Source organism: Pan troglodytes, chromosome 18 (assembly GCF_028858775.2).
Source record: "Pan troglodytes isolate AG18354 chromosome 18, NHGRI_mPanTro3-v2.0_pri, whole genome shotgun sequence".
In the NCBI taxonomy this organism is placed as follows: Eukaryota; Metazoa; Chordata; class Mammalia; order Primates; family Hominidae; genus Pan; species Pan troglodytes.
In genome coordinates, this window is record NC_072416.2 from 14,052,284 (window position 1) to 14,064,521 (window position 12,238).

The window sequence follows — 12,238 nt, forward strand, 5'->3', positions numbered from 1 at the left end:
CCTCAAGTGATCCACCCACCTCGGCCTCCCAAAGTGCTTGGATTACAGGCATGAGCCACCGCGCCTGGCCAGGGATGATTTCTTGAGTGACTGGGCCACCCCTGCCTGCAGCCCCTCACACACTCACCCTGCAGGCTGAGGTTCCTGGTGGGCTTGGGGAAAGGCCCAGAAAGGCTCCCGGTGAGGGCCACCTCCTGGCCATCCCACAGCACCACCTGGCGCAGGACACGGGTCCCACGAGCTCGCTCGTATGTGGTCTGCAGGAACAGCTCCCTGGGAAGAGCGCTGAGCTGGAAGAGAATGACGGCGTCATGGGGGAACCCGACCCATGCTTCTGCCTGGGATGGGAAAGAAGAGAAGCTTGCAGAGGAGGAAAAAGGGAATATTTGTGGATCATTTACAGTTTCCTGAATGGTGACATATGTCAGGGGATCAAAAACCCAAATGCTTCCTAAGGATGAGCAGATAATTTAAAGGACAGGAGTAGGTGAGGGGAGTATGGCCAACAGGAGACAGCACAGAACAGCCACTTCTCAATTCCATGGCCAAGCTGTGTGGCTCTGGGCGTTTTTCAACCTCTCTGAGCCTCAGTTTCCTAGAAAATGGAGGCCAGAAAGTGTCAACCTTTGCAAGATGATACAAGTGGTGCACTCAGCCCAGGGCTACACGGTGGAGAGGAGCTTGTAGGAGGCACGCAGCTGGTAATGCAGTTTCTCAATCATGTAGCGAGCAGGTATCATGCTCCCAAGCCAGTGCTGAGTGCCTGGGTACAAAGCTAGCTAAGACCTGGTCCTGGCCCTTAAGGGGCTCCCAGGGAGATAGTCACAGGACAGAAAATGATGGGATAAGGTGACAAGGATGGTCACAAGAGACATTCAAGGGAGAAAGGAACGCAGAGAAGCAAGCTTGGGGAGGAGGCAGGGAAGAGCACTCTAGGTAGATGGAAGAGCCTGTGCAAAGGTTCGGAGAGGGACGCCGTCCCTGCTGGTGGGTGCCACAGCCCGAGGGTGACTTGAGGGCACTGCAGGAGGACTGCTGGGGTGGGGTAGGAAGTTTGCTCTTAAACGTCTCTAAAACCTATCACTACTGCCCCCAGCTTAGTCCACACATTATTATTGCCCTGCCCCTGCCCATTATGGGGCTTCCTCACTGCTCACTTCTGCCACCTGTAGGTCCCTCCCCTCACAGCAGCCAGAGGGATCTGAAATCATCATTTATTTGATCATGGCCTCAAAGGCTTCTAGTAGCAGATAGAACACAATGCAAACGCCTCCCTGTGGCCTGACTGACCCTGTGTGATCAGACCACCTCCTACCATTCCCCACCCACCCAGCTCCAGCCCAGTGGCTCCTTGGCCATTCCTAAAACATGCAAACCCATCCCTGGCCCAGGCCCTTTGCATGTCTTGTTCCCTCTGCCTGGAATACTCTTTTTAAAAAATGTATTTTAGATTGAGGGGGTCAGTGTGCATGTTTGTTACATAGGTATATTGTGTAATGGTGGGGACTGGGCTTCTAGCGTCCCCGTCACCCAAATATCGAACATCATACCCAGCAGGTAATTTTCCAACCCTCGGCTCCCTCTCACCCTCCTCCCTTTTGGAGCCCTCAGTGTTTACTGTTTCCATCTTTATGTCCATGTGTATTCAATGTTTAGCTCCTGCTTACAAGTGAGAACATGTGATATTGGGTTTTCTGTTTCTGAGCTAGTTCACTTAGGATAATTGCATCCCTGCTGCTGCAAAGGACAGAATTTCATTCTTTTTTACGACTGTGTAATATTCCATGGTGTATATATACCACAGTCTCTTTACCTGCCTCGAATGCCCCTCCCCCAGAGATTTCTTTTTTCTTTTCTTCTTTTTGAGATGGAGTTTCACTCTTGTCACCCAGGCCGGAGTGCAACGGCGCAATCTCGGCTCACTGCAACCTCCACATCCTGGGTGCAAGCAATTCTCCTGCCTCAGCCTCCAAAGTAGCTGGGATTATAGGCATGTGCCACCACGCCTGCCTAATTCTATATTTTTAGTAGAGACGGGGTTTCCCCATGTTGGCCATGCTGGTCTCGAACTCCTCACCTCAGGTCATCCACCCGCCTCGGCCTCCCAAAGTGCTGGGATTACAGGCGCGAGCCACTGTGCCCGGCCTTCCCCCAGATTTTCAAATGGCTGGTGCTTATCATCCACCACTAGCTCATGTGTCGTCTCTTCAGTGGGGCCTTTCCTGGCCACCTAATCTAAATAAGCTCCTTGGTCACTCTCAGTCACTTCAGTACGTTTTCTCCGTATCATAGTACTATCCGGCATATTTCGTTTGTGTGATTTCAGGGAGTCAATCTCCCCCGCTAGAGTGGACACTTGATGAGAGGAAGGATTGATCAGATCTGTTTTAGGTCACACCCCAGCTTCTGAAATAGTGCCTGGCACCTAGTAGATGCTCCATAAATCATGCAATAAATCCAGCTCAATAAATCCAGCACATTTTGTCCATTTCACAGCCTTGTCTGTCCTTCCTCCCAGGAAGCAGGACACTAGGACAATTTTTCTTTTCTCAAAGGGCTGTCCCAGAGGCCCCCCACCCCAGCGTGCTCCGGCCCTGGGCTGACCTCCACACACCTGCAGAAAGGTCTGTTCCAGTTTGATGAAGTTGTTGAGACCGGCCTTAGCAGCTACCTGCCAGGTGCTGATGTGAAAATGACGCTCCTCCATGCCCAAGGCGAACATGCTCTGAACCTCACCCTTGGAGTAGTGTAGCTGGGTCAGAAAAAAAAAACCACCACAAAACACGATAAAGCTCCTCATCAGGGCTCTGATGGAACATTCCAGGAGATGCTGGCTGTAGGCCGAGGGCTCTGCCTCCCAAAGTCCCAGGCCCAAGAGACCCACAACTCCCTGGGCTGGATGAAGTTTGATGATTTGGGTTTGGAGCCTCAGGTTAGGCCATCAAGCGTGGCCATGGCAACTATCTCTTCATGCCCTCCCTGCTATAACATTGACTTGAAAATATCTACCAGCCTGGCACCAGCAGCCAAGAATTCAAGTTGTAGAACTGTTGCAGACAGCAGGGGGCAGTCTAGCAGAAAGAATTATGCCTGGGTGCATGTCAGCATCAAACACAACAGAACTCCAAGTGTGGATCTACCACTGAGAGGTGAGTGATCTCCAGCTAGTTCCTTAACCACCCAAGCCTTCTAATCCAAAAAACAGGGATAAGGACACCTATTTTATTATGGGTTGTTGTGAAAATTGTATGAAATAATGTGCTAACTTCCAGGTTGGCTGAAAAGCAGAATCACTGTGGGGGAACTTACTAAAAATACAGATTCTGGGCTCCCACTTAAAACCTACAAAAATGGAGTCTCTGGGAAGATGTTCCAGAGCTGGTTTTTTTTTTTTTTTTTTTTTTTGAGAAGGAGTCTTGCTCTGTTGCCCAGGCTGCTGAAGTGCAGTGGCACGATCTCGGCTCACTGCAACCTCTGCCTCCTGGGTTCAAGTGATTTTTCTGCCTCAGCCTCCTGAGTAACCAAGATTACAGGCATGTGCCACCACACCCAACTAATTTTTATATTTTTAGTAGAGACGGGGTTTCGCCATGTTGGCCAGGCCAGTCTCGAACTCCTGAGCTCAGGTGACCTGCCCACCTCGGCCTCCCAAAGTGCTGGATTACGGGTGTGAGCTACCGTACCCAGCCAAGAGCTGGTATTTTTAACGAGCTCACTAGAGGCGTCATTTCGTTAGTGATACCCCTTGTCAAAAATGTTCAACCTGAATCTTATCTTCAACAAACAATCGGACAAATTCACATTAGGAGGATGTTTTGCAAAATAACTTCCTGGACACTTCAAAATTGTCAGTGCAGGATTTTTTTTTTTTTTTTTTTTTTTTTTTAGACAGGGACAGGGTCTGTCTGCTCTGTCATCCAGGCTAGAGTGTGCAGTGGTGTGAACACAGCTTACTGCAGCCTCAACCTCCTGGGCTCAAGCAATTCTTCCATACCTCAGCCTCCCTGGTAGCTGAGATACAGGTACACACCACCATGCCTGGCTGATTTTTAAATTTTTTGTAGCAATGGGGTCTCCCTAGGTTGCAGGCTGTTTTGAACTCCTGAACTCTAACAATTCTCCTTCCTTGGCCTCCCAAAGTGCTGTGATTACGAGTGTGAACCACTGCATCCAGTTGGGACTTTTTTGAAGGTGGTTAATGATAATAAAATGTTTAGGGGGAATTATATCTGCAACTTACTTTGAAATGTATCCAAAAATAAGATGGATGGATAGAGAGCTATGTGATTATGTGAAATAAAATGTAAACAGGAAAATCTAGTATGTGGGTATGCACTGTAAAATTACTTCAATTTTTTAGTGTCTAAAAAATTGTATAATAAAATGTTGGGGGGCCAGATGCAGTGACTCATGCCTGTAATCCCAGCACTTTGGGAGGCTGAGGTGGGCGGATCATTTGAGGTCAGGAGTTCGAGACCAGCCCGGCCAACGTGGCGAAACCCCATCTCTACGAAAAATACAAAAATTAGCCAGGCATGGTAGTGCATGCCTGTAATCCCAGCTACTCAGGAGGCTGAGGCAGGAGAATTGCATAAACCCAGGGGGCGGAGGTTGCGGTGAGTCAAGATCACGCCACTGCACTCCAGCCTGGGTGACAGAGTGAAACTTCATCTCAAAAAAAGAAAAAATAAATAAATAAATAAAACATTGGGTAAGGAAGGGTAGGGTGTAGAAGGAGAATATTCTAGATCAGGAGTTGGCTTTTGGGTCAAATTTGGCCCACAACCTGATTTTATAAAAAGTTTTATTGTAACAGCCATGTCTATTCACTTACATATCGTCTATAGCTGCTTTTGTGTTACAGTGACAATTCTGAGTAGTTGTAACAGGGACCATAAGGCCTGCAACCCCCACAACATTTTACTTTACAATAAAAGTTTGTAGACCTCTGTTCTAGATTAAGAAAATTAAAAAGACATGGGAACTACGCATGCTGCGTGATCTTGGACTGCATCCCGGATTTAAAACAAAACAAAACAAAACAGTTTTTTGAAAGAACATTAGTGGGAAAGCTGGGAAATTGTATATGCGCTGTACATTAAATGAAGGTATTACTTCAACGTTCAGTTTCCGGAATGTTGTAATTACCGTGTTAAATCAGAAAATATCCTTGTTACAGGAAATAGTTGAAGTATTTCAGAGTAAAAAGTTGATGTCTTCAGAAACATCTCTATATTAATTCTTAATGATACAGAAAAAATGTGTGTCTGATGATACAAATTTATGTAACATAGATAAGAAAGATGGAAAGATATTAACAATTGGTCAATGTTTACTGTCCTACAGTAGCTTTTATATAGGTTGAAATGACTCAAAATAAAACTTGGGAAAAAACTAAGAAGCTCCCGGAATGGAGCCAGGTGTGGTGGTACCACCTGTAGTCCCAGCTACTCCGGAGGCTGAGGGAGGAGGATCACTTGCACCCAGGAGTTTGAGGCTGCAGTGAGCTATGATCACGTCACCACACTCCAACCTGGGTGACAGAGCAAGACCCTGTCTCAAAAAGAAATTTTAAAAACAAAAAATAAGGCTGGGCGCAGTGGCTCACGCCTGTAATCCCAACACTTTGGGAGGCCGAGGTGGGTGGATCATTTAAGGTCAGGAGTTTGCGACCAGCCTGGATATCACGGTGAAACCCTGTCTCTACCAAAAATACAAAAATTAGCCAGGCGTGGTGGCGCACGCCTGTCATTCCAGCTACTCAGGAGGCTGGGGCAGGAGAATCGCTTGAACCGGGGAGGCGGAGGTTGCAGTGAGCCGAAATTGTGCCACTGCACTCCAGCCTGGGTGACAAAGAGAGACTGTGTCTCAAAAAAAATTTAAAAATTAAATAAATAAATAAAGAAGTTCCCTGAATGACTGTGCAGTTGGAGCGAAGTTTGAGGAACTCCAAAATCATGTGTAAATGCAGCAGGGGACCCAGCACATAGCGCATGCTCTGTAGACAAAGGTGGCCTGGGCCAGGGCTGGGAGGGTGCCTACCAAAACATGGTGGCTGGTAGGAAAATGAAGTGACTAGTTACAGATGTAACCATTCATGCATGCACTCACCTATTCATCCCCTATTTTTTTTTTACTAAACAACTACTGTGTGCTGGGCCCTGGGCCAGGCACTAGGCATGCCCTCCAGGAGCTCCGGATCTGGGCACAGACAATGACAGCTCAGAGGGACAGAGGAACCTGGCCTAAGACTACTGGGCCCTCCTGTCCACTCCTACGACCCCTCAAGTCCTGCATGCAGGGCAGAGATGGGGGTGACGCTGGCTCAGCTCCAAAGGGCTGTGTCATCTGCTCCAGCTTCTACAAGTGTGCCAGGCTGGGTGAGGCAATGCCAGGCGCCAGGCACTGGGTGAGGAGGCCTCCCCCATCTCCCAAAGGGCTTGTGAGCCTAACTGGGGGCCACGGGGGCTGGCCCAGGAATGTAAACCTGGGTATGTTTGGGAAAGCTGGAGCCAGGGGTTTCTGAGGGTTGCCCACCGGAGCCTGCTGCAGGCTGGTGAACAGATGTGCATGTATTAACACTCCCCAGGGGGGCCTGGCCCCCTCCTGCCTCGGGCTGGGCATCTGGAACCAGTTAGGAGCCAGGCAGCTGGGGCACAGTTACCTTAGCTGAGGCTGAGGCTGAGCTGGGGCAGAGACCCAGGAGGAAGGGGAGGCGATGCCGGCCTGAGAACAGCAGCTCTTTGCTAGAAGGAAGGAAAGAGAAGGCCTGAAGCTGGCAAGACAGCACCTTGTCCACTGCCCCCAGGGCCATGTCGAGACCAAGGTGACTTCCCTGAGAGAGAGTCAGAGAGCCAGGATCACATCAGTGGCCCAGTTCAGGGCTATTCACACACCCCGAGGCCCAAGGGCCATACGGTGCCCTGGTTAGGGCTGGACTCTGGAGCCAAGTTACCTAGATTTGAGTCCTGGCTTGGCCTCTGCCTAGCTCTGGCACCAGGAGCAAGCTTCTTGGTTGTCCCTCTCTGAGCCTCAGTTTCCCCTGAGCCTCAGTTTCCCCATTGGTATCAAGGGTTAAACATGGCTCTGGGCTTCAAGTCTTCCATGAGTCCATCAATGAGCTTTCTTGGGTTGGTCCCATGGGAGTCCCAGCAGGGTCTGGACAGCAGGATTTTAACCCCCTGACTCCCTCCCAGGGATCCTCCTCACATAGCACCCCTCCCCTCACTCCTCCAGGCCAGGGTGGTTACAGTCTCCACGTTTTTCTCTTTTTCTTTTTTTTTTTTTCTTCTTCACTAGAGACAGGGTCTTTCTCCATCACCCAGGCTGGAGTGCAGTGGTGCCATCTCTGCTCACTGCAGCCTCGAACTCCCAGACTCAAGTGATCCTCCTGCCTCAGCCTCCTGAGCAGTTGGGACTACAAGCATGCGTCACCATACCAGGCTCATTTTTAAGATTTTTTGTAGCGATGGGGATCTCACTATGTTGCCCAGGTTGGCCTCGAGCTTCTGGGCTTAAGCAATCCTCCCACCTCGACCTCCCAAAGCACTGGGATTACAGGTGTGAGCCGCTGTGCCAGGCCTGTCTCCCCTGTTGCTAACTCCAGGGTGCTACACCCTCTTGTCAGGTTCCTCTCCACCTCCATGTCTCAGCCTTGGCACAGCTGACATCTTGACTCCTGGCCTTCACAGTCGTGGGTGTGTCCTGGGCACTGTAAGATGCTTAGCAGCATCTGTGGCCTCTATACACTGACTCTCACAGTGTCCTCCTCCCCAGTGTAGCAACCACAAATTCCCCAGACTTTGCTGAAAGTCCCTGGGGGGAAACTCGCCCCTAGGTGAGAACCACTGATCTACCCCTTCAACAAGTAGCTTACTCACCCCCTCCCTAACTGCTGAGACCTGAGGGCTACAGCCTGGCTGGTGGCCCCTGACTTACTGCACACGTAAGAGCACCAAGCGCCTCACCAGGCCCCCAGGCCTAAGGGCAGTAATAGTTATTAATAAGTGTTTGGGGCCTTGGATACACTTAGTTTCTGAGACTGAGAACTCATCAGTGCCCTGCCTGGAGAGGATGAGGGATTTTTATAGCTGTGTGACCTTGGAAAAGTTACTTGGCCTCTCTGAGCCTCCCTGCCCTTGTTTATGCAGCAGTGCTGAGCAGAGGATTGAGAGGTGCTGTGTCCAGCGATGGTGCACAGCGGGTGCCCAGTCAATGGTTCCTCCCCCGACTCCTCTCCTCCTGGGGGCCCCCCTCACCTGACTGCCTGGTTCTGGCCACGGACGTCAAGGACCAAGGTGGCCTGAGAATCGCAGGTCAGCTGCAGTGAGGAGCTCATCTCTTCTGCCTCCCAGAGTCCTTGGAACACGAGCTGAGGAGGGAGCAGGCTGTGAGATGTGCGGGTGTAGATAGCCTGAGGAGCCTCACAGGCTGGGTGGGGACCCCAGCCGAGCTCTATAGCCCAGCACGTCCCTGTCCCCAAGCCCAGCATGGCCTGGCTCATCCAACACTCTCACAGGTGCTGAGGATACAGGGCCGGAGTCAGCCCCTATTGCAGCTCAGGTTGGCAGTGCCCACCGAGGGACCCCAAAGGACAGCTGCAGCCCAGACGTCGACAGAGAACGTGCTCCCAGGAGGGCTCCCTGTCACCTGACCTCGAGGCCAGGAAAGGGTTGAGATGAAGTCAAGGGCACAGGGTATCCAGTCCACTCAGTTGTGGGGTACAGGGCTGAGATCCTTTGCAGGAGGGGTGACATCCTGGCCCCCTGACCCCCTGGGAGGTGCTCCCTCCTCCCACAGCAGAGTGGACCGGGGCAGGGGTTGCTGGGTAATCTGAAACAGGAGGGTGTGAAAGAAGCATTGGCGCCTGGCTCTAGAATACGCTCTGTGGCTCTTGGAGAAGGAGGGCCCAGCCAAGCAGGACGAGTTCATGCCAAGTGACAGTGGTCAGGGCATGGCCCCATGTGGGTTCCTCTTCACCGAGGCAGGAGGACACCGTGAGGAAGGGCCTGGGTGCCAAGTCTGAGTCCCTATTTTGCTGCTAACTTGCTAGGTGACCTTGGGCAAGTCACCCACACTCTCACGTGTGACCCAGAGATGATGATGATGACGATAATAATCATTGTCAGACCATCAGCGTCTTCTTCTTCATCTTCGCCTTCATCACAGCAGGTGCTTAAGGATCTACTCAGGCATTAATGGGATGAACTCACTCGATCCTCACAACCTCCACATTATAGGTAATATCATCATCCCTGTTTTGCAGATGAGGAGATGAGGGCACAGACAGGTGAAGGAATTTGCCCAAGGCCACACAGCTGGCAAGCAGCAGAGCTGGGATCTGAACATCGGAGAGGGCCTTGGTAAGGACGGTGCCATCGTGCCTTTCTCTGGAGTGTGAGGAGGATGAGACTAACGAACGCCCATAAACCCTTTGAAGGGGGCTGGGCACAGGGCAGGCGCTTGACAAGCAGGAGCTTTGATTCTGACCCAAGATTGCAGGGCAGAAGGACGCAGGGCAGGAGCCAGACGAGGCTCCAGGGCACCCATCCACACCAGCCCTGTGATTGGAAATGCAGAGACTGCTCAGCAGACCTGGTTATAGCGATTATGAATGAAGCCTTTGTAAATTGTCAAGCACTGGGGAAACCCAAGGCCTGGTCCTCCCCACCCACCCTGCACACAGCGGGTCCTCTGCACACCAGGAATTGGACAGAGAGGACAGAATTTGGAAGGAGGTCCTGCTCCATCCACTCCTTACCTGGTTGGTGAAGGGCAGGCCCAGCCTCTGGAGAGCAGGCACTGTGTGGCTGGCATTGGCCACCAGCTGCAGTGGGCCACGCCGTGGCCAAGCCACCAGGGCTGCCAAGTCCACGGTGACTCCACTGTCCCCACCATGGAGGGCCACCCTGGCCTGGGTCTGGGTCTCTAGAGACAGAGAATGGCATGGGCTACTGAAGACAGGTTCACCTCCCTTCCCAGCCCAGGAACACACCAGACTACATGAGAGGCCATGCCCTGTGGCCCTCAAACACAACACCAGCAGGAAAGGGCAAGGCTGCCACAGCGTGGGTGCTGGGTGGGGTCAACCCCTTTGAGCCTCCGTGACATCATCTGTCATAATTTGTCCCTGAGGATCTAGGCCTGGGTGGCTCCTTCTCTCATTGAAGTTGAAGTTGCTGAAATGACACCTCCTCCAAGAAGCTTCCCTTGACTGCCCATCTGAAGTCCCTGCCAGTCCTTTGCTGCCAGGCATCCTCCATCCCATCTCCCTGGAGTGTGGTTTCCAGCACAACCTGAAATGACCTTGCTCACTTACTTATTAGGTTCCTGCTCCCCAAACTCTCACCCCACCAGAAGGTCAGTGCCTGGGGGCGGGATTTCCCTTAGGACAGCTCCTGACATACAGTGGGGGTGCAGTGAGTGCTTTCTGAATGACTGCGGGATGAAAGGCTTCTCTGCAGGGATTCCTGAGGATTATGGGAGGGGTAGCCTGCAGAGGAATCAGCATGAGGTCTGCTCTCCATAAATGGCCACTGCAGCCACTGACATCCACCTGCAGCCACCTGGCCCTGGCTGGAGGGTCCCGTCCTTCCCATCACCACCTACAGAAAAGGAAATTTTGGCTCACAGTCAGGAGTTTCTTCTTTGACTTAAACTCCCTTTGCTATACAGAGAAACTCATCAGGTCCGGGAGCCCCAGAGCAAACAGATGGCGCCGATTCTATGTCAGATGCCAGGTTCCCGTGGGGTGCAGCTCACGGCTCAGGCCCAAGTGACACTCAGCCAGGCTCCAGCACCTCCCATCTGGCCAGCAGGGTGGACGAGCTCCGCAGCCCTGAGCCTCGACTTCCTTATCTATGAGGTGGGCATAGCCCGCCCGCCTCAAGGGACAGCGTCCAGAGTGAATGGGGTAACACACGGGAGAGGACCACTTGTGGGACATGCAGGTGGCCTCAGGAAATGCTTCCTTCCTTCCTCGTTCAACATTCAACCACATGTACCTACTACGTGCAGGGCACAAGGAGACAGGGGACACAATCCCCACACCTGGGAGCACCGGGCTGTCAGAGATACCAAGAATGTTAACGACAGGCAGAGCATCCCCAGGAGGTGGGGACAGCAGACTGTGGACAGCAGTGGGAGAAGGGAGAAGTCACTCTTGGCTGGGGGCGGCCATACCAGGCATCCTGGGTCGGGAACTAGAGCGGCGTGGAGGTGGTCATTCAGAGTGGCCTCCCCTCACTTGACTGTCATGTCCCTAACAAACCCTGAGGTCAACTCAGACTGGGGACAATTTCCCCATGTGATCCTGTCCTCTGTTCACCCCTCAGGAGGCTAAGGGCCAAAAATAAAGTGTTTTTTTGTTGTTGTTGTTTTGTTTATTTTTTTGAGACAGAGTTTCACTCTGTGGCCCAGGCTGGAGTGCTGTGGCGTGATCTCGGCTCACTGCAACCTCCGCCTCCCAGGTTCGAGTGATTCTTGTGTCTCAGGCTCCTGAGTAGCTGGGACTACAGGCATGCACCACCATGCTCAGCTAATTTTTTTTTGTAGAGACAGGGTTTCACCATGTTGGCCAGGCTAGTCTCGAACTCCTGACCTCAAATGATCCACCCGCCTTGGCCTCCCAAAGTGCTAGGATTACAGGCGTGAGCCATTGCACACGGCCCCCAAAATAAAAAAATTTGAGGCCAACAGAAGGACTCCCCTAGGGGACTGGGGAGTCCCCGGGGTCCTGAACGGTCAAGAGCCAAGTCTCCATAATCTATATGGGGGTCAGAGGATGGCTCTGGTTTCAATCCTCACTCCGTCATTACCAGCTGTGTGGCCTAGACCAGGTGACTCAACCTCTCTGAGCCTCCATTCCTCATCTGCAGAATGGGAATGGCGTTCCTAACCCTATCTCATAGGCTCGTTCACGCACCCATTCAATACCTACTATGTACCCTACGGCGAAGCAGACAAAAATCATCCCTGCCCTCACAGAGCACACATTCTGGTGATTCTAGCATAGAAAGAATGAAAAACAAAGGTATTTGTATGCTACACAGTGTGGTCAAATGACAGAGCTGGGGAGAGGGATGGGAGGGGATGGGAGGAAACGGGGAGGTGGAAAAGAGAGGCCTCCCTGAGATGCCATTGGAAAAATACCTAAGGGAGGTGAGGGAGCCAGGCAGGCGTGTGGGAGAGATGCATTCCAGGCAGCAGGATCAGCCCGTGCCAAGGTCCTGGGGCCACA

The 12,238-nt window shown here is 51.9% G+C and overlaps 1 protein-coding gene across 3 annotated transcripts in view; it reads right to left on the reverse strand.

Annotated features, from left to right (window-relative positions):
- Window positions 1-12,238, reverse strand: part of LOC101056957 (uncharacterized) — a 156,705-nt gene that overhangs the window by 32,501 nt on the left and 111,966 nt on the right. For all 3 annotated transcript variants that reach the window (XM_016929426.3, XM_063797670.1, XM_054668208.1), the window contains 5 exons: window positions 9,761-9,927; window positions 8,259-8,371; window positions 6,665-6,746; window positions 2,615-2,752; window positions 128-290 (listed from right to left, as the gene is read on the reverse strand). In XM_016929426.3, the coding sequence (XP_016784915.3) occupies window positions 128-290; window positions 2,615-2,752; window positions 6,665-6,746; window positions 8,259-8,371; window positions 9,761-9,927 (663 nt within the window). The remainder of the gene's footprint in view (window positions 1-127; window positions 291-2,614; window positions 2,753-6,664; window positions 6,747-8,258; window positions 8,372-9,760; window positions 9,928-12,238) is intronic.